This window comes from Budorcas taxicolor, chromosome 5, assembly GCF_023091745.1.
Source record: "Budorcas taxicolor isolate Tak-1 chromosome 5, Takin1.1, whole genome shotgun sequence".
Classification (NCBI taxonomy): domain Eukaryota; kingdom Metazoa; phylum Chordata; class Mammalia; order Artiodactyla; family Bovidae; genus Budorcas; species Budorcas taxicolor.
In genome coordinates, this window is record NC_068914.1 from 145877152 (window position 1) to 145904244 (window position 27093).

A 27093-nucleotide genomic window follows, 5' to 3' on the forward strand; every position below is an offset into this window, starting at 1 on the left:
GGAGCCTGGTGGGCTACAGTCCATGGAGTCTCAAAGAGTTGGACATGACTGAACAACTAACACACACACACAAATGTATACCTAGTATGTATACATTATATAGCATATACACACATGTATTATATAACATATATAATATGCATATATTGTTGTTGTTTTGGTGGTGGTGGTAGTTGGGATTGAATCTGCATCTCCTGCATTGCTGATTCTTTACTGCTACCTGGGAAGCCCTTTTGTGTATGTGTATACATATACACACACACATATATATATCTAACCTCCACTTTTGAAGGACAGTTTAGCTGGGTGAAGTTTTGATGACTGGGTTGGCAGGGTTTTTTCCTAGTGGTAGTTTTGATGCATCATCCTGCTCTCTTGGTCTTCAAGGTTTCTAGTTTTAAAGGTTTTTGTCTTGGTGACAAGTCACTTTTTTTTTCTGTTTTCAAAAATTTTTTCTTTGTCTTTAAATTTTGGTAATTTAATCATAATGTGTCTTGGTGTGGACCTCTTTGGGTTTCCACCTATTTGGGGCCTCATGGGCCTCATGAGTCAAGGTGTCCATTTCTCTCCCTAGGTTTGGGAATTTCTCAGTTATTATTTCTTTGAATAAGCTTTCTGCTCCTTTCTTTCTTTCTTTCTTTCTTTCTTTCTTTCTTTCTTTCTTTCTTTCTTTCTTTCTTTCTTTCTTTCTTTCTTTCTTTCTTCCTACTGGGATCCTCAAATACATATATATATTGCTTGTGGTATCCCATATCTGCTATGTATTCTGTTCACTGTATTTTCTTTTTGTTTTGATAACGATAATTTCAAATGGAATGTCTTCAAGCTTACTGATTCTTTGATTTCCATGATAGAGTTTGCTTGATGCTTTCCTTTGGATTTTTAATTCAATTATTGAATCCTTGAGCTCCAGAATTTCTGTTTGGTTCTTTTTCTTTTCTTTTCTTTTTCTTTCTTTCTTTCTTTTTTACTGCTTTCTAGTTCTTTATGAAGCTCCTAATTTTCTCATTTTTATAGTTTTGCCTATAATTGTTCATGTATACTTGTGTTTATTTGTCTCTCTGCGTTCTCTTGTAGGTCATTGAGCTTCAAAACAATGAATTTGAATTTTGTGTCAAGCAGTTCATAGATCTCTATTTTCTTAGGATCAGTTTTGTTGCTGGGGATACCCTGTTTCTGTGAGAGAATGAGAGCAGGGGTATCTCCTTTTCTGTCATCTTGATGTCAAATATGAATACAGAATAAGCACAATAACAGAATTAAAATCAGTTAAATATCACCCCTTTAGCATTTTCCATGACTCCTGTCTCAGAAGGAAAACCTGTAACAGGAACTGTTTGGCAAACTCACAGTGCTGAAACTTCCAATCAGAACTCACTCTCTCCCAAGGTCATTGACAAATCCTGGGGTTTCAAGAGAGATGGTTAGGACCACACCGCCTCTTCTATGACTCTCTGAGCTTTCTTAAATCATGTTCTTTCCCACTGAAGTCACCTGAGAAATTCCTGGAATTTTTGCCATTAAAAATTATCAGAAAAATCTAATACAAAAACCATAAAAGTGGATTATTTACAATGTCTATATTTCTTCTCTCAGACGACTTCTCTACAGGGTGGCATGCACTCATGGAACCTGCTTCATGATTTTCCTTACCTAAGTCACTTGAAGGCTAGCTCCTGGGAGAGAAAACTATTCAAAATAATAGCCTCACAAGTCTCAGGAAAGTTTTTTTAACTTTGTCTGGATGGCAGATCTCTACTCTGTCATAGTCCATGTCTCTCTGCGGTGGTTCTGTTATTCATATCTCTGCATTCATGTTTGAGTGCCAACACACTATGCAATTTCCTTGGGCTCTGTAGACCTGGGCTCCTAAATGTGAAATTCACTTCTCCAATCAATGATAAATTACATGTTCCTGGTATTCAGCCATTTCTGATGATAGGTCTTGTGTTCTGCAGTTTCCAGGCCTGTAGAAAAGGAATTCATTTTTCCAAACAAGCTCAGAGTATCCATTGTTGGGATACAGTCATCCCAAACTGACCCTGCAAATTCTTTTGAATTTCTCTTCAGATTCTTGTTCATGAAAAGGCAATTCTGATACCAACTATCAAATTCTTTCTCCATGTCCACTCCTGGAAAAGAAAAGCATTCACATCATTGCCTATGATGTGTTGTTTCCATTTTTCAAGTCAGGATCAAGAACACTCACTGGGTTTCCTTGTTTGTTCCTCTTAGGATTTATGCGTCTAGCTGATGGAGACAGACGCTGCTCGGGGCGAGTAGAAGTTCATTCTGGAGAAGACTGGACCCCAGTGTCTGATAGGAACTTTACATTCCCCACTGCACAGGTCATCTGTGCAGAACTGGGATGCGGCAAGGTTGTGTCTGTCCTGGGACACGTGCCCTTCAGAGAGTCAGATGGCCGGGTCTGGGCTGAAGAGTTCAGGTGTAAAGGGGAGGAGCCTGAGCTCTGGTCCTGCCCCAGAGTGCCCTGTCCAGGGGGTACTTGTCACCACAGTGGAGCTGCTCATGTTGTCTGTTCAGGTGAGATGTAGATCAGGTTTATAACTTCTCTGCTTACCTTGTTCAGGTGAGAAAAATCAGACTTTGTTGAAACCCTGTCTTCTTCTACCAATGTACACAGAAGTCCGACTCATGAAAAATGGCTCCTCTCAATGTGAGGGGCAGGTGGAGATGAATGTTTCTGGACGATGGAGAGCACTCTGTGCCTCCCACTGGACTCTGGCCAATGCCAATGTTGTCTGTCATCAGCTCGGCTGTGGAGTCGCCATCTCCACCCCCAGAGGACCACACTTTGTGGAAGGAGGTGATCAGATCTCAACAGCCCGATTTCACTGCTCTGGGGCTGAGTCCTTCCTGTGGAGTTGTCCTGTGACTGCCCTGGGTGGTCCTGACTGTTCTCATGGCAACACAGCCTCTGTGATCTGCTCAGGTAAGAGAGGGAAGGGCTACTGGTTCTCAGGATGCTCCTGGAGTGAAATGTCCTGAAGAGCAGAGAGTGACAGGAAACTGACATCAAAAGTCAGATATTTCATGGTCAAATGTGGTTCTTCTCAGTGTTCATTCATTTTCCAAGTCAGGGCAAGAAGTAGAAAGGGGAAAGGGGAAATAATGTATTCTTAAGCAACAATATTATTTATATTATTTAAATATGATCATAGAAAACAATGTATAAGCAGTAAGTGTAGACTTCAGTCATGTACCAAGATCAGCAAAGAGAACATTCCCAGCACTACAGTCACTGTTGTTTTCCCATAATTGTGTCTCCTTCCTCTCCAGTTAAGACTGCTTACCTAACTTCTACTACCATAGAGTGTTTTACTGTTTGAACTGTATATAAAACTATGCAGTATATTTCCTTTTGTGTATAACTTCGAGTCACCATATTTGAGATTCATCCATGATGTTGCTTAAAGAAGCATTTTATTCATTTTTATTTCTGTAGAGTAGATCTTTGAATGATCACATGACCATGAATTGATCCATTCCACAATAGATAGTAGAGATTTGAGCTGTTTCCTATTCTTGACTAATGCAAATATGATGCTACAACTTACCACGACAATGACTTTGGGTACAAACATGTTATTTATCTTGTGTGTTTAACCTTTGGTCTTTCATTTTCATTTCCTTAATGGTATGGTGTCCTTTGATGAGCCAAGCTCTTAATCTTAAGAAATTATAACTTACCAACTTCTTCCTTTACTTTTAACACTTCTTATATCCTTTAAAAAGAACTTTGTCTACTCCAAGACCATGAAAACATTCCCCAAGAGTATCTCATAGAAGTTTAACTATTTTTCTCTTGCATAGAATTGTGCATCCCTTCTGCAACTGATATCCATGTAAGTTAAGATCAAGTTTCATATGACATCCAATTGACTCAGAATCTTTTTCTGAGAAGACTCTTTTCCCCACTGCAGTGCCACCTTTGTCATAAGAAGAAAAGCATATGTCTGAGTCTTTTTAAAGACTGTCTATTCTATTCCATTGTATCATTGTCTATCCTTGCACCAATACTACATTTTCTTAATTATTATAACGTAAGTCTGGGTAATTTGAATGTAAAGAGTTACTTTATATTATTAACTCTTCTACCTTTGTTGGTTTTTTGGTCAACTGTGTTGGTCATTCTTGTTCTTTTTTATTTTATCTTAATTTTGGAATCAGCTTTTCATTTTCTTAAAAAATTATATATCTACGGTGTTGGGTGTTAGTTGCAGCACATGGATCTTCATTATGTCTTGTGGGATCTTCTGTTATGACACACAGAGTGCCTAGTTGTGAGGTTCTAGCTCAGATGCTCTGTGGCATGTGGGATATTAGTTCTCACATCAGGGATCGAACCTGAGTCCTCTGCATTGCATGGCTGATTCTCAACCATTGGACCAGGAGAGAAATCCCCCAGCTTTTCATTTTTCACCAAAAAAAAAAAAAAAGCAGAAGCATATTTTGTTTGAAAAGAGTTAATCTACACAGAAATTGGAGGTGATTGACTGACAATGTTGAGTTTTTCAATTCATTGACATTATATATGTTTATTCCTCCATTCAGTTAGGTCTCCAATTTCTCTCAGAGGTTTTGCTCATCTTCTGCTACGTTTTTCTCCTAGGCATTTATGTTTTTGATGTTATGAGCATTTCTTTTAGTGGAAGTGTCCTAGGAATGATTTATCTCTGACTTGTTTTTACCTTTCCCTTTTTAAATTTTGATGTAATTTGATACTTACAGAAAAGCTGTAAGAATAATATAAAAATCCAGAAGACCTTTAGCTGGATTTCCCAATGTTAGTATTCTGCTTTGATCTCTTCCCTAGTTGACATCTCGCTCTATCTCTGTTTCTGTCTTTCCTTCTTTGTCCCCCTCCCACCACATTTCTCCATGAATATGTGAAATCCTTCTGAATTAGGTTGCAGACATGATGTCTCTTTACCCCTAAAATGCTTCAAGGGATTTCCTTATGTAACCACACTTCAGTCAAGTCATCAGATGACTTCAGCCCCAGATGAGATCTAAGTGCAACCACATGAAAGACTCTAAGACAGAACTGCCAAGTGGGATCTTTCCCAAATTATTTATCCAGGAAGTCTTAAGCAAAATGAGGTATATATAATATACATTTTGCTTAAGTGGCTAAATTTTACGGGCAAATTTATTACACAGCAATATAACCAGGACACGCTTCCCTGGTGGCTCAGTGGTAAAGAACCCATCTGCCAAGTCAGGAAACATGAGTTCCACCCCTGGGACTTGACAATTCCCCCGGAGAAAAAAAATGGAAACCCACTCCAATATTGTTGCCCTAGAAATCCCAAGGACAGAGGAGCCTGGTGGGCTACAGTCCATATGATCGCCAAAAAAATCAGACATGACTGATTGACTAAACAACAACTATAGCAACCAGGACGCTTATTATGTGACTTGCATCTCTGAATAGAAGACTATTTGTCCTCTTATCTTCTATTTAGTGTTTCTACCTTATGCCGAGCTAATATGCTGAAACGCTCGTCCTTTACTTAACATTGGCTGTTAAGTTTTTCAGCTCTATAATTTTTATCTGTTGTTATTTTGTCAATTTCTTTTGTCAGTTAATTCCACAAGGCCTTCAATAATGCCGAGTTAAATTCTCCATGAGATAACTCTAGTAACTGAATAACTTGGGAAATTCTTTCTAATGTCTTTTACCTCCTGGTTTTCCATGAGATCTCTTTTATATGTGTATTGTTTTTAATAACAGACATTGTAGATGAAAAAGTGGTAGAATCCCTTTGGAAAAGATTTTATTCTGCTTTTCCTGTTTACACATATATCTAGAGACAAAACAGTTTACTTAACTCACTCTTAGTGCAATGGTTGGCTGAAAATAATTGTGGCACTGTCAGAAGAACTCTCCCTGCTGCTGCTGCTGCTAAGTTGCTTCAGTCGTGTCTGACTCTGTGCGACCCCATGGACGGCAGCCCTCCTGGCTCCCCCGTCCCTGGGGTTCTCCAGGCAAGAGTACTGGAGTGGGTTGCCATTGCCTTCTCCACAGAGCTCTCCCTAGAGAAGGTGAATCCTAAGATCATGATAACCTTACTGTTATGTTAACATTGCTTAGCTCAGACTTCATCACTAGGTCACTATTTAGCTTAATTCAATTTCTTGTTCTTCAACCCATGAACCCTCTGATCATTGCTGTTTCTGCAGGAAACCAGACCCAGGTGCTGCCCCAGTGCAACGACTCCCGCTTGGAACCAGCAGGCTCTGCAGGTTCAGAAGAGAGTGCCCTCTACTGCTCAGGTGAGGGTCCTACAGGACAGAAGACCATTCTCATCCCCCAGGTCAACGCCCTATTGTTCCTTTTCTCTCTCCTCAGACAACAGACAGCTCCGCCTGGTGGACGGGGGCGGTCCCTGCGCCGGGAGAGTGGAGATCCTTGACCAGGGCTCCTGGGGCACCATCTGTGATGACGGCTGGGACCTGGACGATGCCCGCGTGGTGTGCAGGCAGCTGGGCTGTGGAGAAGCCCTCAACGCCACGAGGTCTGCTCAGTTTGGGGCAGGATCAGGGCCCATCTGGCTGGACGACCTGAACTGTGCTGGAAATGAGTCTCACGTGTGGAGGTGCCCTTCCCAGGGCTGGGGGCGGCATGACTGCAGACACAAGCAGGACGCGGGGGTCATCTGCTCAGGTCTGTGCTGCACACTGTCCACAGGCTAGGGGAGGGGTGATAGCCCTGGAGAACGGGGGTCTGAACCCTGAGGAAAAGGTGCTGAAAGGCTAGAGAAGGAAGCTTCCTCCCATGAAGCCTGTCTTTCCAGCAGATGTGAAGATGAGGTGCTTTCACTTCCTCCTGCAGCAGCTGACGTTCTAGTCCTTTCTTCTCAGCACTGTTTCCTGGCAGAGCCAATTCTTCCAAGTCCAGCTGAAAGTTAGGCTCACCTTGCCTTACATATGTGATGGAAATCTTAAGCCCATGGTACTAGTTCCTGTTTGCTTCTGTAACAAATTGCCACATATTGTTTTAAAAGAACATCTATTTATTTCCTTAAAGTTCCCTAGGTTCGATGTTCAGCAGGGTCTCCCTGGGCTGGAATCAAGGTTTCAACAGGGCCGCATCACGTCTGAGGCTTTGGTGAAGAATCCCACTTCTTATATCAAGTTTCTTTTCAAACCACCTGAATTCCTTGGCTCATAGACCCCCTTGATCCATCATCAGACCAGCAATGCTGCACCTCTTTAATCATTATCCAGAGTCACACCTCCCTCTAGCCAGAGCCAAGAAAGAGTGCTTCTATTGGTTTGGCCAAAAGGTTCCTTCTTTTTTTTTCGTAAGATAGTCTAGTAATACTTAGCTGTCTTTCACTTCATTTGAAACAATTTTGTTAGATTGTTTTTTGGCAGCTATCATATCAGCACACATATTTTTTTTTAAACCATCAAAATGAGTTAATTTCTGTGTAGCAATTTTAACATTGAAAATGGAAGAAAAAAGAAAAAAATTTTCTTCATATCATGCTTTATTATTTCAAGAAAAGTTAGAAACGCAACTGAAATGCAAAACAAATTTGTGGAGTGTATGGAAGTACGGTGACTGAAAAAACTCATCAAAAGTGGTTTATGAAGTTTTGTGTTGGAGATTTCTCACTGGACAGTACTGCAGAGTAAGGTAGACCAGATGAAGTTGATCACAGTCAAATTGAGATATTATTTGAAGACAATGTTATATGATGTAGGAGATAGCCAACATACTCAAAATATCCAAGCATTGAAAGTCACTTGTACCAGCTTGGTTATATTAATTGCTTTGAGGTTTGGGTTTCACATAAGTGAAAAAAACCTTCATGGCAGTATTTCTACATGAGATTCTCTACTTAAACATAAAGAAAACGTTTTGCTTTTGAAACAAACTGTGATGGGTGATGAAAAGTGGATACTTCACAATAATGTGGAATGGAAGAGATTGTGGGGCAAGTGAAATGAACCACCACCAACCACACCAAAGACCAGTCTTCTTCCAAAGAAGGTGATGTTGTATATGTGGTGGTATTGGAAGGGAGTCCTCTCTTAAGGGAGTACCTTCCAGAAAACTGAATGATAATTCCAACAAGTACTGTTCCCTATTAGACCAACTGAAAACAGCACTTAATGAAAAGCATTCAGAATTAACCCAAAGAAAATGCATAATCTTCCATCAGGATAATGCAAGACCACATATTTCTTTGTAGGCCAGGCAAAAACTGCCACAGTTTGGCTAGTTCTGATTCATCAGCTGTGTTGACCAGACATTGCAGTTTTGGATTTCCATTTATTTTGATTTTTACAAAATTATCTTCATGGAAAAAAATTATATTCACTGGAAGACTATAAAGTGCACTTGGATTAGTTATTTGCTTAGAAAGATAAAAGTTTTGGGAAGAGGGAGTTAAGAAGTCGCCTGAAAATGGCAGAAGGTAGTGGAACAAAATGATGAATATGCTGTTCAATAAAGTTCTGAGTGAACATGAAAAGCGTCTTTTATTTTGACTTAAAAACCAAAGGAACTTTCTGGCCAACCCAATAAGAATGTGATTAGACTGGGTTCACATAGTTAATCCACAATAGTCCAACTTAACTTCACCATCCCATGATTCTTACCTTAATCACATCTGTGAAATCCCTTTTGCCGGGTTAGGTAACATATTCATGTTTCCAGGGACTTGGATGAGACTTCTGTGTGTTCATTATCCTGCCACCACCTCAATATCCGTATCACATCCCTTTCACATACTCTTCGAAGTTTAGTCAAGAAGCAGAATTCAGCTCTCCTCCCTGAAGGTGCCCAGGTGGCTCTTCCTCTCTGCTCATATTCACTTCATCATGGTGGTAGAAATGTTTAAAAAGATAGACACAAATGGATAAAGTCAGGTAAAAGGGAGACAACTTTCACTCTTATTACCTAATGGGTATCTCTTCAGCTGGTTCAGGGATGAATGGGCACTATTTCTGGGAGAGAGGAAAACCCAGAGCACTGACAGTTCTCATCAGTCCTGATTTCTCCCTTTTTATCTTAGAGTTCCTGGCCCTCAGAATGGTGAGCAAGGATAAGCAGTGTGCTGGGTGGCTGGAAGTTTTCTACAATGGGACCTGGGGCAGTGTCTGCCGAAGCTCCATAAAAGACATCACTGTGTCCATCATCTGCAGTCAGCTTGGCTGTGGGGACAGTGGAAGTCTCAACTCTTCTGTTGCTCTTAGAGAAGGTTCTAGACCCCGATGGGTAGATGGAATCCAGTGTCAGAACACTGATACCTCTCTCTGGCAGTGTCCTTCTGACCCTTGGAATTGCAGTTCATGCTCTCCAAAGGAGGAAGCCTACATCTCATGTGCAGGTGAATTACTGTCTGTTTCTGTGTCTGTCTTAAACCCATAGAATGTTAATAATGAGATTTTATATTTTCATATTTAAGTAATTAATTTAACATGGGTCCACAAAATGAAGTTAAGACCAGCTCAGTTCAGTCACACAGCTGTGACCAACTCCTTGCAACCCCGTGGACTGCAGCACACCAAGCTTCCCTATCCAACACCAACTCCTGGAGCCTACTTAAAATCATGTCCATTGTGTTGGTGATGCCATCCAACCATCTCATCCTCTGCCATCCCCTTCTCCTCCTGCCTTCAATTTTTCCCAGCATAAGGGTCTTTTCCAATGAGTCAGTTCTTCCCAAAAGGTGGCCGGAGTAGTGGAGTTTCGGCTTCAGCATCAGTCCTTCCAGTGAGTATTCAGGACTGATTTCCTTTAGGATTGACTGGTTTTATATCCTTGCAGTCTAAGGGACTATCAAGAGTCTTCTCCAATGCAACAGTTCAAAAGCATCAATTCTTTGGTGCTCAGCTTTCTTTATAGTCCATCTCTCACATTCATACTGGACTAATGAGAAAATCATAGCTTTGACTAGATGGACCTTTTTTGGTAAAGTAATGTCTCTGCTTTTTAATATGCTGTCTAGATTGGTCACAGATTTTCTTCAAGGAGCAAGTGTCTTTCAATTTCATGACTGCAACCACTATCTGCAATGATTTGAGAGGCCCCCCAAATAAAGTATCTCATCTATTTGCCATGAAATGATGGGACTGGATGCCATGATCTTAGTTTTCTGAATGTTGAGTCTTAAGCCAATCTCAAACTCAAATGTTGAGTTTTTAGAGAGTTTTATCACTCTCTTCTTTCACTTTCATGAAATGCTCTTTAGTTCTTCTTTGCTTTCTGCAATAAGGGTGGTGTCATCTGCGTATCTGAGGTTACTGATAATTTTCCTGGCAATCTTGATCGCAGGTTGTGCTTCATCCAGCCTGGCATTTCACATGATGTACTCTGCATATAAGTTAAATAAGGAGGGTAACAATATACAGCCTTGATGTACTCCTTTCCCAATTTGGAACATGTCTGTTGTCCCATGTCCTGTTCTAACTGTTGCCTTTTGACCAGCATTACAGATTTCTCAAGAGGCATGTCAGGTGGTCTGGTATTCCCAAGTCTTTCAGAATTTTCCACAGTTTATTGTGATCCACACAGTCAAGGTTTTGGCATAGTCAATAAAGCAAAAGTAGCCATTTTTCTGGAACTCTCCTGCTTTTTCAATGATCCAGAGGATGTTGGCAATTTGATCTCTGGTTCCTCTGCCTTTTCTAAATACAGCTTGAACATCTGGAAGTTCATTGTTCACATATTGCTGAAGCTTGGCTTGGAGAATTTTGAGCATTACTTTGCTGACTTGTGAGATGAGTGCAATTGTGCTGTAGTTTGATCATTCTTTGGCATTGCCTTTCTTTGGGATTAGAAGGAAAACTGACCTTTTCCAGTCCTGTGGCCACTGCTTAGCTTTCCAAATTTGCTTATATATTGAGTGCAGCACTTTCACAGCATCATCTTTTAGAATTTGAAATACCTCAACTGGAATTTCATCACCTCCACTAGCTTTGTTTGTAGTGATGCTTCCTAAGGCCCAGGATGTCTGGCTCTAGTTGAGTGATCACACCATTGTGGTTTTCTGGGTCATGAAGATCTTTTTCATATACTTCTTCTGTGTATACTTGCCACCTCTTTTTAATATCTTCTGCTTCTGTTAAGTCCATACCATTTCTGTCCTTTATTGTTCTCATTTTTGCATGAAATGTTCCCTTAGTGTCTCTAATTTTCTTGAAGAGACCTCTAGTCTTTCCCATTCTTTGTTTTCATATATATATATATATATATATATATATATATATTTTTTTTTTTTTTTTTTTGCTCTGATTGATGATGAAGGCTTTCTGATCTCTCTTTGCTACTCTTTGGAACCCTACATTCAAATGGGTATATATTTCCTTTTCTCCTTTGCCTTTAGCTTCTCTTCTTTTCTCAGCTATTTGTAAGGCCTCCTCAGACAACCATTTTGCCTTTTTGCATTTCTTTTTCTTGAAGACTGTCTTGATCACTGCCTCCTGTAGAATGTCACAAACCTCTGTCCATGGTTCTTCAGGCACTCTGTCTGTCAGATCTAATCCCTTGAATCTATTTGTCACTTCCACTCTATAATGATAAAGGATTTGACCTCGGTCATAGCTGAATGATCTAGTGGTTTTCCCTACAGAGACTGAGCCAGAACTATGTCTGGGTGTCTCCTGCAGAGGTGTGGGTCAACAGTGGCCTGCCGCAGAGGCTCTGGGTGCAGCAGACCTGGGTATAGCATAAGCCCTTTTGGAGGAGGTCGTCATTAACTCTACCATAGAACCACCAGAAATCACACAGGACTGGGGAAACAGGCTCTTGGAGGGCAGAAACAAAACCTGTGTGCACCAGGACCCAGGAGAAAGGAGCAGTGACCCCACAGGAGACTGACTCAGACATGCCCATGAGTGTCCAGGAGTCTCTGACAGAGGGATGTGTTGGCAGTGGCTTGCTTCAGAGTTGGAAGCACCAAGTGCAGCAGTGGGTACAGGGGACCTTTTGAAGAAGGTCACCATTATCTTCAGTACCTCCACCATAGTTTGGCCTCAGATCAAGCAACAGGAAGGAAACAGCCCCACCCGTCAACAGAAAACTGGATGAAAGATTTACTGAACATGCCCCTGCCCATCAGAACAAGACCCACTTTCCCCCTCCATCAGTCTCTCTCATCAGGAAGCTTCCATTAGCCTCTTAACCCTATCCATCAGAGGGCAGAGAGAATGAAACTACAGTCACAAAAACTAACCAAACTGATCACATGGACCACAGCCTTGCCTAGCTCAGTGAAACTATGAGCCATGCTTTGTAGGGCCATCCAAGACAAACAGGTAATGGTGGAGAATTCTGACAAAATGTGGTCCACTGGAGAAGGGAATGGCAAACCATTTCAGTATTCTTGCCTTGTGAACCCCATGAACAGTATGAAAAGGCAAAAAGGTATGACACTGAAAGATGAACTCCCCAGGTTGTTAGGTGTCCAGTACACTACTGGAGAAGTGTGGAGAAATAACTCCAGAAAGAATGAAGAGACAGAGACAAAGCAAAAACAACACCCAGTTGTCGATGTGATGGGTGATAGAAGTAAAGTCCGTTGCTGTAAAGAGCAATATTGCATAGGCACCTGGAATGTTAGGTCCATGAATCAAGGCAAATTGGAAGTGGTCAAACAGGAGATGGCAAGAGTGAATATTAATATTTTAAGAATCAGTGAACTTTCTTACCCATTCATCTGCTGATGGACATCTAGGTTGCTTCCATGTCCTGGCTATTATAAACAGTGCTGCGGTGAACATTGAGGTACATGTGTCTCTTTCAATTCTGGTTTCCTCAGTGTGTATGCCCAGCAGTGGGATTGCTGGGTCGTAAGGCAGTTCTATCTCCAGTTTTTTAAGGAATCTCCACATTGCTCACCATAGTGGCTGTACTAGCTTGCATTCCCACCAACAGTGTAAGAGGGTTCCCTTTTCTCCACACCCTCTCCAGCATTTATTGCTTGTAGACTTTCGGATAGCAGCCATCCTGACTGGTGTGAAATGGTACCTCATTTTAGTTTTGATTTGCATTTCTCTGATAATGAGTGCTGTTGAGCATCTTTTCATGTTTGTTAGCCATCTGTCTGTCTTCTTTGGAGAAATGTCTGTTTAGTTCTTTGGCCCATTTTTTGATTGGGTTATTTATTTTTCTGGAATTGAGCTGCAGGGGTTGCTGTGGTACATATACACAATGGAGTATTATTCAGCCATTAAAAATAATACATTTGAATCAGTTCTAACGAGGTGGATGAAACTGGAGCCTATTATACAGAGTGAAGTAAGCCAGAAAGAATACCAATACAGTATACTAATGCATATATATGGAATTTACAAAGATGGTAATGATAACCCTGTATGCGAGACAGCAAAAGAGAAACAGATGTATAGAACAGACTTTTCGACTCTGTGGGAGAGGGAGAGGGAGAGGGTGGGATGATTTGGGAGAATGGCATTGAAACATGTATAATATCATATATGAAACAAATTGCCAGTCCAGGTTCAATGCAAGATACAGGATGCTTGGGGCTGGTGAACTGGGATGACCCAGAGGGATGGTATGGGGAGGGAGGTGGGAGGGGTGTTCAGGATGGGGAACACGTGTACATCCTTGGCAGATTCATGTTGATGCATGGCAAAACCAATACAATATTGTAAAGTAAGTAGCCTCCAATTAAAATAAATAAATTTAAAAAATCAGTGAACTAAAATGGAAGGGAATGGGTGAATTTAACTCAGAATTTAACATGAAGCTGATTTAATCCACATGTTGCAACACTACTTTTTAAAATTTGTAGTTGACATATAATTCACATTACAATATTAGCATTAGTTTCAGGTGTACAACATAATGCTTATGTATTTGTTCATTTCAGTTCAGTTCAGTCACTCAGTCATGTTCAATTCTTTGTGACCCCATGAACTGCAGCACGCCAAGCCTCCGTCCATCACCAACTCCTGGAGTCTACCCAAACCCATGTCCATCGAGTCGGTGATGCCGTCCAACCATCTCATCCTCTGTTGTTCCCTTCTCCTCCTGCCTTCAATCTTTCCCAGCATCAGGGTCTTTTCAAATGAGTCATCTCTTTGCATCAGGTTGCCAAAGTATTGGAGTTTTAGCTTTAGCATAAGTCCTTCCAATGAACACCCAGGACTGATCTCCTTTAGGATGGACTGGTTGGATCTCCTTGCAGTCCAAGGGACTCTCAGGAGTCTTCTCCAACACCACAGCTCAAAAGTCTCAATTCTTCAGCCCTCAGCCTTCTTTATAGTCCAACTCTCACATCCATACATGACCAATGGAAAAACCATAACCTTGACTAGGTGGACCTTTGTTGGCAAAGTAATATATCTGCTTTTTAATATGCTGTCTAGGTTGGTCATAACTTTCCTTCCAAGGTGTAAGCGTCTTTTAATTTCATGGCTGCAATCACCATCTGCAGTGATTTTGGAGGCCCCCAAAATAAAGTCTGACACTGTTTCCCCATCTATTTGCCATGAAGTGATGGGACCAGATGCCATGATCTTAGTTTTCTGAATGTTGAGCTTTAAGCCAACTTTTTCACTCTCCTCTTTCACGTTCATCAGGAGGCTCTTTAGTTCTTCACTTTCTGCCATAAGGGTGGTGTCATCTTCACATCTGAGGTTATTGATATTTCTCCCAGCAATCTTGAGTCCAGCTTGTGCTTCTTCCAGCCCAGCGTTTCTCATGATGTACTCTGTATATAAGTTAAATAAGTGGTAAAGAATCCCCTTTCCAATGCAAGAGACATAAGAGATGTGGGTTCCCTCCCTGGGTTCTGAAGATCCCCTGGAGGAGGAAATGGCAACCCTACTCCAGTATTTTTGCCTGGGAAATCTCGTGAATAGAGAAGCCTCTCAGGCTACAGTCCACGGGTTACAAACAGATGGACAAGACTGAGCACACACACGTTAACTGTACTCCCCATACTGTACACTACATCCTCATGACATTAATTTTAGTGCTGGAAGTTTGTGCCTTTTGACTACCTTCATCCATTTTGCCCACCTTCATCCATTTTCCCACATCAACACACTTCTGGCAACAGCAAATTGCTCTTTGCATCTCTGAAAGCTTTTTTAAAAAATCTATTTTAAGATTCCACCTATAAATGAGATCATATGACATTTTTCTGTATCCATTAGGTTTAGCTCACTTAGCATAATGCCTTCAAGGTACATTTATTTGTTGCAAATGATGAGAATTTCTATTTTTGGTGACTGTATGTATATTTAAACGTTATATATATATAAATATATATAAACATTATATGTAAGTTTATATATTATTTGTATACAATATACCTTATATATTATCTATATTTACATATAAATTATATTGTATATATAAACATTATATATATTTATAAACATTTTCTTTATCCATTCATTCATCAATGAAGGCTTACATTATCTGGTTATTGTAAATAATTCTTCAGTGAACATTGGGTTGCACATATATTTTCAAGTTAGTATTTCCATTTCCTTCAAGTAAATACTCAAAAGGAAAATTGCTAAATCATACGGCAGTTCTGTTTTTAATTTTTCAGGAACCTCAAAACTTTTCCATAGGGGATGCTCAGCTTACATTCCCTGAAACTGTGTAGAAACTTTTTCTTCTCTTCACATTATCACCAATTCTTTCTATTTCTTGTCTTTTTGATAAAAGCAATTCTGTGAGGTGATATCTTATTGTGGTTTTGATTTACATTGACCTGGTGGTAACTACTAATATTGTGCACCTTTTCATGTACCTGTTGGCCAAATGGATGTTTTCTGTGAAAAAAAAAAATGTCTATTTAGGTCCTCTGCCCATTTTGAAATCAGACTGTTTTTTTTTCTTCTGCTATTGAGTTGTAAGTTCTTTAAATATTAATAGTTTGGATATTAACTCTTCTGAAGTACATATAATTTGGTAATATCTTCTTTAATTCCACAGATAGTCTCTTCATTCTGCATATCATTTCCTTTGTGCAGAAGTTTTTAAGTTTCATGTAGTTTCACTTGGCTATTTTGGTCTTATTGCCTTTGTTTTTGGCATCAAATCCAAAATATCATCACAAAGACTGAGGTCAAGGACATTTTCCCCTTGCTTTTTCTTCTAGGATTTTTATGACTTCAGTACTTATGATTAAGTTTTTAATCCATTTTGAGTTGAGTTTTGTGAATGGTGTATGGACAGTGGTGCCATTGCATCTTTTGCACGTAGCAGTCTAATTTTCATAACACCATTCATTGAAGAGACTTCATTTTCCCATTGTAGATTCTTGGCTCCTTTGTCAAAATCTAACTGACTATATATATTTGGATTTATTTCTGGGCTGTCTATTCTGTTCTGTTGATATCTGTGCCCATTTTTATACAAATACCATACTATTTTTATTAGTACAACTTTGTAATATAGTTTCAAATCAGGATGCATGACACCTCCAGCATTGTTCTTTCTCAAGATTTATTTTGATATTCAGAGTCTTTTGTGGTTCCAGAGAAACTTTAGGATTGTTTATTCCATATGTGTGAAAATTTTCACTTGGATTTTGTTAATGATTACAGTGAATCTGTAGATTTCTTTGTGTAGCATGAGCATTTTAACAATATAAGGTCTTCCAACCCATGATCACAGATTATCTCTCCACTTATTTGTGTCTTCTTCAATATCATTCATCACTGTCCTATAGCTTTCATCATTCAAGAGTTTTACCTCCTTTGTTAAATTTATCCCTAAGTATTTTATTGGTTTTGTACAATTGCCTATGTTTCATACTGAATAATAGAGAAGAGTAGCTTATAATCTATTTAATAATTTTCCTTTAACATTATGTAAGTGAAATTTTGAATATAAATTAATTCTGTACTTAGAGACAAACTAATTTTGTTGTTGTTGTTGAATCATTAAGTTGTGTTCAACTCTTTTCCACCCCATGGACTGTAGCCTGCCAGGCTCTTCTATCCATAGGATTTTCCAGGCAAGAATACTGGAGTGGGTTGCCATTTCCTTCTCCAGGGGATCTTCCTGACCCTGGCATCAAACCTGCATCTACTGTATTTCTAGCAGATTCTTTACCACTGAGCCCACTGGGGAAACCCAACAATGCCTACCTAATAGCAATGCTGTGTGGTAAATTAAACTTATTTTTAATATGCACTATTTATTTTCACAAACCATTACTTTTAACTTACATTTGCTTTACTATTGATATTTCATTGTTTAGCATGAAGCTAAAGGACTTCTGTTTCACTGAATTTTATTTGTCTACACATTCATTCAATAAATATTTATTAAGCAACTATCAAGGTATTTAGAAAAGGTTCTCCATATACATACTTGTTGAATCTTGTTGAATGAGTGCATACAATATGTAGGTAACTGTCCTAATAGCAGAAAAACAGGGTAAATAAAATATGCAAAGTCCTTCCTCTAGTGAAACTTTAATTCAGGTAGGGGTGTGTGTATGTGTGTGTTCACATTTGTAGGTGTCTGTATGTCTGTTTTTATATTTGTTATCAGATGCAGGGAGTGATAAACAAGTAAATATTTAAAGTTATTTTAGAAGACTTTATGATAGCTTTCATTACCATTTTTCTCTAGAATGTTTAAAATTTTCTTATTTATTTATCAGTCAGTTCAGTCACTCAGTCATGTCTAACTCCGTGTGACCCCCATGGACTGCAGCATGCCAGGCTTCCCTGTCCATCACTAACTCCCCGAGCTTGCTCAAACTCATGTCCGTTGAGTCAGTGATACCATCCAAACATCTCTTCCTCTGTCGTCCCCTTCTCCTGCATTCAGTCTTTCCCAGCATCAAGGTCTTTTCCATTGAGTCAGTTCTTCCCATCAGGTGGTCAAAGTTTCAGCTTCAGCATCAGTCTTCCCAATGAATATTCAGACTAATTTCCTTTAGAAATGACTGGATCTCCTTGCAGTCCAAGGAACTCTTAAGAGTCTTCTCCAACACCACAGTTCAAAAGCATCAATTCTTCAGTGCTCAGCTTTCTTTATAGTCCATATCTCACATCCATACATGACTACTGGAAAAACCATAACTTTGACTAGACAGACCTTTGTCTGGCTTCCCTGGTGGCTCAGTGTTAAAGGATTTACCTGTCCGTGCAGGAGATGCCTGGCTGATCCATGGGTTGGGAAGATTCCCTGGAGAAGGAAATGGCAACTTACTCCAGTAGTCTTGCCTGGGAAATCCCATGGACAGAGAAGCCTGGCAGACTACTGTCCATACAGTCACAAGAGAGTTGGAAATGACTTGATGACTCAAAAACAACAATGCAGAACTCTACAAATCAGAAGATTAATACCAATAGGACTTGGGTAACATCAGCTGTGTCACACTACTCAGTAGAGTAATATATCCTATTTTTGCCCATTTTCAACCTTATTATTCTCATTGCTACTATGAGATACCAGACCCAGGTGCTTCAGTTCAGTTCAGTTCAGTTCAGTCGCTCAGTCGTGTCTGACTCTTTGCGACCCCATGAACGCAACATGCCAGGCCTCCCTGTCCATCACCATCTCCCAGAGTTCACTCAGACTCACGTTCATCAAGTCAGTGATGCCATCCAGACATCTCATCCTCTGTCGTCCCCTTCTCCTCTGCCCCCAATTCCTCCCAGCATCAGAGTCTTTTCCAGTGAGTCAACTCTTCTCATGAGGTGACCAAAGTACTGGAGTTTCAGCTTTAGCATCATTCCTTCCAAAGAAATCCCAGGGCTGATCTCCTTCAGAATGGACTGGTTGGATCTCCTTGCAATCCAAGGGACTTGCAAGAGTCTTCTCCAACACCACAGTTCAAAAGCATCAATTCTTTGGCGTTCAGCCTTCTTCACAGTCCAATTCTCACATCCATTCATGACCACAGGAAAAACCATAGCCTTGACTAGACGGACCTTAGTCGGCAAATAACGTCTCTGCTTTTGCATATACTAACTAGGTTGGTCATAACTTTTCTTTCAAGGAGTAAGCGTTTTTTAATTTTATGGCTGCAGTCACCATCTGCAGTGATTTTGGAGCCCCCCCCCCCCAAAAAAAAAGTCTGACACTGTTTCTACTCTTTCCCCATCTATTTCCCATGAAGCCATGGGACCAGATGCCATGATCTTCATTTTGCTTGCCGGAGTGCAAAACTCCGTGTCTCAACCAGCAGGCTCTGCAGCCTCAGAGGAGACTCAAGACCTGAAGACTCTTCTCATTCCCACCACCCCGTCCCAGGCCCCTACGACCCCGTCAACCCCTCATTGTCTCATTTCTCTCTTCTTAGACAGCAGGCAGCTCCGCCTGGTGGACGGGAGTGGTCCCTGCTCCGGGAGAGTGGAGATCCTTGACCAGGGCTCCTGGGGCACCATCTGTGATGACGGCTGGGACCTGGACGATGCCCGCGTGGTGTGCAGGCAGCTGGGCTGTGGAGGAGCCCTCAATGCCTTGAAATTTGCTCAATTAGGTCAGGGATCAGGGCCCATCTGGCTGGACGACCTGAACTGCGGAGGAAAGGAGTCCCACGTGTGGAGGTGCCCTTCCCGGGGCTGGGGGCGGCACGACTGTAGTCATGCAGAGGATGCTGGGGTCGTTTGCTCAGGTACGGTCAGTGCATTGTCCATGGGCTGAGAAAGTAGAAAGTTCCAAGGAAGTTGGTGTCTGATCACCTGACGATAGAAGATGACTGAGTTATAGAGGTCTAGACATCTACCCATCCTCCCTGAGGGCACATTTATCTGTGAGGATGGGCTTCCTACTTTCCTCTTGTCAGTCTCTGATATTTATTCTCCAGTGATCTTACCTGACAGAGTTTAATCTATTATTTCCAATTATAATTGATCTTCATAATTTTTTATATAGTTTTTGGAAGAGTGAAATACTTGCAAATCACCACACACAGACCTCTTTGCACAGTGAACCCATAGAAGGGAGGGACAAGAATGAGGGTCCACCTCCCTGGGTGGAGTTGTTTCCGTAGTTACCCTATGATACACTATTTTGCACTAGGTCAGTAGGAGTGGAGGCACAGGGGACATCATTAAACAAATCAGAAAGCAATTTATGGATTCATGCCAAAGTTTAAGTCTCCTTTACAAATTTAAATGTAAATATTCACAGCCATTTGGCTGGTAGAACCAGAGAACTGTGGATGAAATGCTTCTCCTTCCATTGTAATTAGAAAAGATTCTTTGTCCATATTTTCTTTTAAAACATCTGCATAAACCAAATCTTTGAAAGAACACGTTAGCCATGCACTGACACATCAAAGGTGGAGGCAATGAAATACTGATTTTGTGTTTTATAGTAAGAGATTATATAGTTTACACCTGATGATTTCAGCGATATAAGAGAATCGCAATTGGGAGTTTATTTGCTAGAAATAGAAGTAAGGGGACAAGCTGGAAGAAGAAGCTGGAAGAGAGTTATCATAGCTAGGAGGGATGGAAGGGCAATGGGAGCTGACAAAGTCACCTGTGGGGTTCTCTGAGCAGCGCTGAAGGTCCAGGTGTGATGTGGAGGATGCTACGTGCGCCTAAGGACACAGGATGTCTGTACAGCAAGAGACCAGACAAGGATAAATCTGACCACAGTTTCATTTTGCCTTTGTTGCAGTCTATTCATATAAATAAATGGCCCTCTGGAAGGGCAATTTTCCCTTTCTTTGATTATCCAAGTCTCTCATAAACATTTTGGAGGGCTTTAAACTGTCTACTTGTTTTTCTCCTGCACTTCTAAAAAGATAAGGGCATTGTTTTATTGTGACTTACATTCCCAACATTGGTCAAAATTCTTGAATATAACAGACTCTAAAAAGGTGCTTGTATTTGTAATAAACCACATGAAAATAGATTCTCAATATTACCTTCAAGTAACATCCTCCTACTTAAATATCAGACCTCTGCAGAGGATTCAGATATGACTCCCTTGTAGCCTCTCCTCTCTCTCTCCATTTCATTTCCCAATCAGAGGTTCTATTTCTGGGCCTCTAGGGATGCACTCTCCTTGGCCTTTGCTGCACCTTGATGGAAAGGTCACACTGATACCCTCTGGCTTTCAGAGGGGAATGGGCAGCCAAAGGGTCGAGGGCAGGTCTGGTCTTCCAGGAAGATACTTGATCTTTGTGGATCTCTGAGAGGCCACATCCCTCACCCAACAAGGATATTTCCTACACCTCAGGCCACACAGTGCTCTGTCCCAGTCAAACCAGTAGGAATCCGGAGTGATAGGTGAAGAACCAGAGGGTCCAGGGTCAGGTCAGGCTGAAGGTCAGAGGGCTGAGGGTTGGTCTGGGGGCAGATGCATCACAGCTACAGGGAGAAGAGAGGCCACCTTGGCCAGAGGGAGAGAAGTAAGGATGTGATCTACGTGAACAATGATGAAAATCTACCTGGTCCCTCAGGCTCTCGTGGTTCCCTGGATAAAATCCAGCCCCAAAGCTATAACAGTGAGATAGCCTTTGGGACAAAAGGCCCTAAGCAGAAGCTGAGATACAGAAAATCAGGGCTCTCCCAGGCTCAGGCATAGGTGCAGAGAGAATCCTTTCCTGACAGCCTGGCCCCTGAGGTCCCTCCTATGGCTCAGGTTGATGTTTCTTTTGCAAATAGACTAAACCTGGAAAATGGGGGCCAAAAAGTGTTTCAGCACTATTTATTGAACAGTCTGTCCTCTCTAATGATATAAAATATTACCTTCTTCAAATACTAAATTTCTGTGCGTGTATGTCTTTGTGTCTGTTAGATATTTATATTCTGCCCCATTCTCCCTATTGTTATATAAGAACATGGTTGGTTTTATTATTTTTAATAACCTATCCCCTCACATCATCCTTCTAGTTCATAAATTTTCTTGCAATGTTCCCACACTTATTTTTCCATTTGAAAGCAAATATAAAGTAAAAAAGAAATAATAATAATTTGTCTTGGGAGACTATCCTGATGTGTATAAGACTTTGTTCTGAATATATTTGAGTGTCTAACATGTGTCAGGCTATCTACAATAACATGTAAGCAATATTTGTTCTTTCTAAATTCATAATCTGGTGGGACTAATACAGAAACTAACAAGGTGTTGAGTAAAAATTATTTAATTAGAAAGAGTAATCTGTGACTGAACTCCCCATCAGACCAGTTTGATCTCTTTCAGTTTTATACTCCGTCCACTCCCAGTTTAACCTACCACACACCCCACCCACACTCCACTCCTACAGAAGTTCTTCCCTTTCAGAGTCTCCTTTCCATCCATTTGTAGCTTTTATGATTGTTCTCTTGTCTGGTGTGGGTAAAATGGGAAAGGGTAGCAGGGTTAGGTGGCCAGATGGGAGGAGCACAGTGGATAAAATCTGTCAAAAATATTTTCCTCAAGTCTGTCTATCTTTCATCCATATTGAAGTTTTTGCATTTGGAAATCTCTAAATTACAAATGGCTTGCTTGCTCTCTGTTCTCTTTCTCTCCCTCTCTCTCTCTCTCTTTTTTTTTTTTAATGCATGCTAGCTATTTCTCAAGAATCCAAATAGGAAAGGAATACGCAGTTAGCATATATGTAGGATTAAAACACATTAAATTATCATCATTTCTTAGTATTTGCTAAGATTCCCATGTCTTAGATCCCCATGTCTAGTAGAAAGTAATCAAACTCAGCTGATTTGCATACTCCCACTGAAAACTCATTCTCTCCCTTGATAAATCCTAGGCTTTCAAGAAAGATGGCTAGGACCAGCCCCTCCCTCTTCTATGACTCTCTGAACTTTCTTAATATTCAAACTCATTTATGGACAACTTCTTTTCACAATCAAGTCACCTAAGAAATCCTGGGAATTTTTCACCATCAAGAATTATAGGAAATATATGTGAAGTCATAATGTGAAAGTGAAGTCGCTCAGTCATATCTGACTCTTTGCGACCCCATGGACTGTAGCCTACCAGGCTCCTCTGTCCATGGGATTTTTGAGGCAATAGTACTGGAGTGGATTGTCATTTCCTTCTCCAGGGGATCTTCCTGACTCAGGGATCAAACCCAGGTCTCCCACATTGTAGACAGACGCTTTACCGTCTGAGCCACCAGGGAAGTCCCAAAATCATAATAAGCTTGTTATAATATAAAAAAAAATCATAATAGACTTATAGACTTGGTATGATGTCTAGCTTTCCTCCTGTGAGCCATAAGTCTGTCTACAGTCTAGCCTGAATTAATAGATATCCCACTATGAAGTCCCCTATCTTCAGTGACTTGATTATTGGCTCCTGAGAGAAAACTGGCCAGAATTCTAGCTCCAGAAATCTCAGATGGCCTTCTAACCTTGTCTGGCTCTTAGTCCTCTACACTATTGAATCCCATAAACCTGCTTCACTCTGAGTTAGTTCAGCTCTGTGCTCAAGTCTGATGCCTGCTGCAGTGTAGTTTCCTTGGGTCTTGTCATTTCCAGGTGCCTAGATGAGGAATTCTCATCCTAATCAACCTCCAAATATACATTCTTAATGACTGAAAATTTTTCTGGGTTTCTTTCCATAAACTCGCTCATGAAATTACTAATACGATTCTGACACTAATTGTCAAATTCTCTCTCCATGTCCCACTCCTAGAGATGAAACACTTTCACATCCTTGCCTATGATGTGCTGTTTCCAATGCCAAGCAAGGACTATGAACACTCACAGGGTTTGTTGCTGCTGTTGATTGTTCCCCTTAGGATTTGTGCGTCTGGCTGGAGGAGAAGGACCTTGCTCAGGGCGAGTAGAAGTGTATTCTGGAGAAGACTGGACCCCAGTGTCTGATGTAAACTTCACACTTCCCACTGCGCAGGTCATCTGTGCAGAGCTGGGATGCAGCAAATCTGTGTCTGTCCTGGGACACGTGCCCTTCAGAGAGTCAGATGGCCGGGTCTGGGCTGAAGAGTTCAGGTGTGAGGGGGAGGAGCCTAAGCTCTGGTCCTGCCCCAGAGTGCTCTGTCCAGGGGGCACTTGTCACCACAGTGGAGCTGCTCAGGTTGTCTGTTCAGGTGAGATGCAGGTCAGGACTTAACCTCCCTGCACACTGTGTTCAACTTTTTGTTTTTCCTCCCTCTTCTCTGTTCAGGTATTTTTAAAAATGAGATTTTGCTGACATCCTGTCTTCTTCTACCAGTGTATGCAGAAGTCCAGCTCATGACAAACGGCTCCTCTCAGTGTGAGGGGCAGGTGGAGATGAATATTTCTGGACGATGGAGAGCACTCTGTGCCTCCCACTGGAGTCTGGCCAATGCCAATGTTGTCTGTCGTCAGCTTGGCTGTGGAGTAGCCATCTCCACCCCTAGAAGACCACACTTTGTAGAAGGAGGAAATCATATCTCAACAGTCCGATTTCACTGCTCGGGGGCTGAGTCCTTCTTATGGACGTGCCCTGTGACTGCCCTGGGTGGTCCTGACTGTTCCCATGACAACACGGCCTATGTGATCTGCTCAGGTAAGAGAGGGGGGAAAGGCTACTGGTACTCGTGGAGTTAAATGTTCCCAAGAGCAGAAAGTGAAGGAAACATGGCTTCAAAAATCAGATATTTATGGTGAAATATGCTTTCTCTCATTGTTCATTCATTTTCAGGTCAGGGCAAGAAGGGTGAAGGGGAATAATATATTTTTAAGCAGCATTATTATTTACAAATAATCATAGAAAATGATGCACCAGCAATAAGTGTAGACCTCAGTCATGATCCCCAACCCAGATAAGCCAAGAGAACACTCCCAGCACTACAGAGTCACTGTCGCCTCCCAGTAACTATGTCCTGTGTCCTCTCCAGTGAAAACAGTTTAACTTCTACTATCATAGAATATTCACTGGAAAGACTGATGCTGAAGCTGAAGTTCCAGTATTTTGCTCTTCTGATGTGGATAGATGACTCATTGGGAAAGTCTCTGAATCTAGGAAGGATTGAGGGCAGAAGGAGAAGAGGGTGTCAGAGGATGAGATGGCTGGATGGCATTACTGATGCAATGAACATGAACTTGGGCAAACTCCAGGAGACGGTGAGGGACAGGGAGGCCTGGCATGCTGCAGTCCATGGGGTCACAAAGGTTGGACATGACTGGGCAGTTGGACAACAACAACAACAACAACAATCATAGGATATTTTATTGATTTTTGAACTTTATATAAAATCATGCAGTATGTTTCTTGTGTGTCTCACTTCTTTGACACAACATTTTGTTTGGGATTCACTCATGATGTTGTTTATAGCAGCTGACTATTCATTTTTATTACTGTAGAGTACTTCTTTGAATGATCACATGACAATATACTGATCCATTTGACTGATGGTAGAGAGTTGAATTGTTTTCTGTCCTTGACTATTACAAATATGATGCCACAACTTACCATGACAATGGCCTTGGGTGAAAATCTATGCTATTTATTTAATCCTTGGTCTTTTATTTTCATTTTCTTAATGGTACCGTGTCCTTAGATGAGTGAAGTTCTTAATCTTGAGAAAATATAACTTACTAGTTTTTCCCGGTATATTCAGTACTTCTTAAATCCTTTTGAAAAGAACTTTGCTTACTCCAAGACCATAAAAACATTCTTCAATAGTATCTTATAGAAGTTTATTTTTCTCTTGCATATATTTGTATATTCCTTCTGAGATTGACATCTATATAAGTTAAGGGTCAAGTTTCATATTGACATCTAATTGACTCAGAATCATTTTCTGAAAAGATTTTTGTCTCCACTGTGTGCCACCTTTGCCATAAGGAGAAGGACATATGTGTCTAAGCCTTTTTTAGACTCTCTGTTCTATTCCATTGTATCATTTGTCTATCCTTGCACAAATACTATATTTTCTTAATTATTGTAATTTTATAGTAAGTTTGGGTAATTTTAATTTACAAGAATTACTTTATATTAACTAACTATGTTGCTCTTCTTGCCAACTGTGTTGGTCATTCTTGGCCTTTTATGTTTAAAAAAATTTTGACATTAGTTTGTTATTTTTCACCAAAAGAAACTTCATAAGTGTATATTGATTGAGATTATATTTAATCTAGCAGAAATTTGAGGATGATTGACTTTGACAATTTTGAGTCTCCCAATTCATTGACATGACATATCCCTCCATTCACTTAGGTCTATCAGAGGTTTTGACATATTTTACTAGATTTTCTCCTAGGTGTTTCACGTTTTTGAAATTATTTGTATTTCTTTTAGTGAAAGTATCCTAGGAATGAATTCTTTCTGACTTATTTTCACCTTTTAATTTTTTTTATTTTGACCTAATTTGAGACTTGAAAGTTGCAAAAATAATATAAAGATTCCCAGATGTCTTTTACCTGGATCTCCCAATATTAGTATTTTACTGTAATCTTCCTCTCTTTCTCTCTCTCTCTCTGTCCCCCTCCTGCCCCATTTCTCCATAAATATGTAAAGTCTTTCTGAATTGGGCTGCAGTCATGATGTCCTTTTATCCCTAAAATAATTCAAGAAATTTCTTTATTAACCAAAGTTCAGTCAAGTCCTCAGCTGACTTCAACCCCAGAGGACATCCAAATGCAACTACATGAAAGATCCCAAGACACAACTGCCAAGTTGAGTCTTTCTCAAATAACTGACCCAGGAAGACTTAAGAAAATGAAGAGTGTGGGTATATGTATATATATATATAGCTTCAGAGGCTGTTTTTATAATTTGTTATACAGCAGTGTAATTGAGACACTTACTGTGTGGCCTGCACTTCTAAATAGAGGTGTGTTTGTCCTATGACCTTCGACTTTATTGATTCTCCCTTATGCTGAGCTAATGTGCTGATACACTCTTTCTTTAGTTCTTAATTTCAACTAGTAAGTTTTTCAGCTCTAGAATTTTAATTTATTTTTGTTGTTGTTGTTGTTGTTAGCATTATTTGTTCTTTTCCATCAGGGTGTGCATTTTCTCAGTTAATTCCGTGGGCACCTTAATCAAGCCTCTTTAAATTCTCTGTCAAGTAACTCTAGTAGCCAAGTATCCTGGGGAATTGTTTCTAATGTCCACATTTCCTCTTGGTTTCTTATGAGATCTATTTTCAATAAATATTTTTTTAAAATGCAGACACTGTAGATGACAAATTGTAGAAATACTTCAGAAAGTGT

General features: G+C 40.4%; 1 protein-coding gene across 1 annotated transcript in view; it reads left to right on the plus strand.

Annotated features, from left to right (window-relative positions):
* The window catches only part of LOC128048487 (antigen WC1.1-like), a 54823-nt gene that overhangs the window by 20268 nt on the left and 7462 nt on the right, over positions 1–27093 (plus strand). The window contains exons 3-10 of the mRNA XM_052640887.1: positions 2236–2544; positions 2645–2953; positions 6208–6300; positions 6377–6691; positions 9054–9368; positions 19290–19604; positions 23691–23999; positions 24125–24442. Of these exons, the coding sequence (XP_052496847.1) occupies positions 2236–2544; positions 2645–2953; positions 6208–6300; positions 6377–6691; positions 9054–9368; positions 19290–19604; positions 23691–23999; positions 24125–24442 (2283 nt within the window). The remainder of the gene's footprint in view (positions 1–2235; positions 2545–2644; positions 2954–6207; positions 6301–6376; positions 6692–9053; positions 9369–19289; positions 19605–23690; positions 24000–24124; positions 24443–27093) is intronic.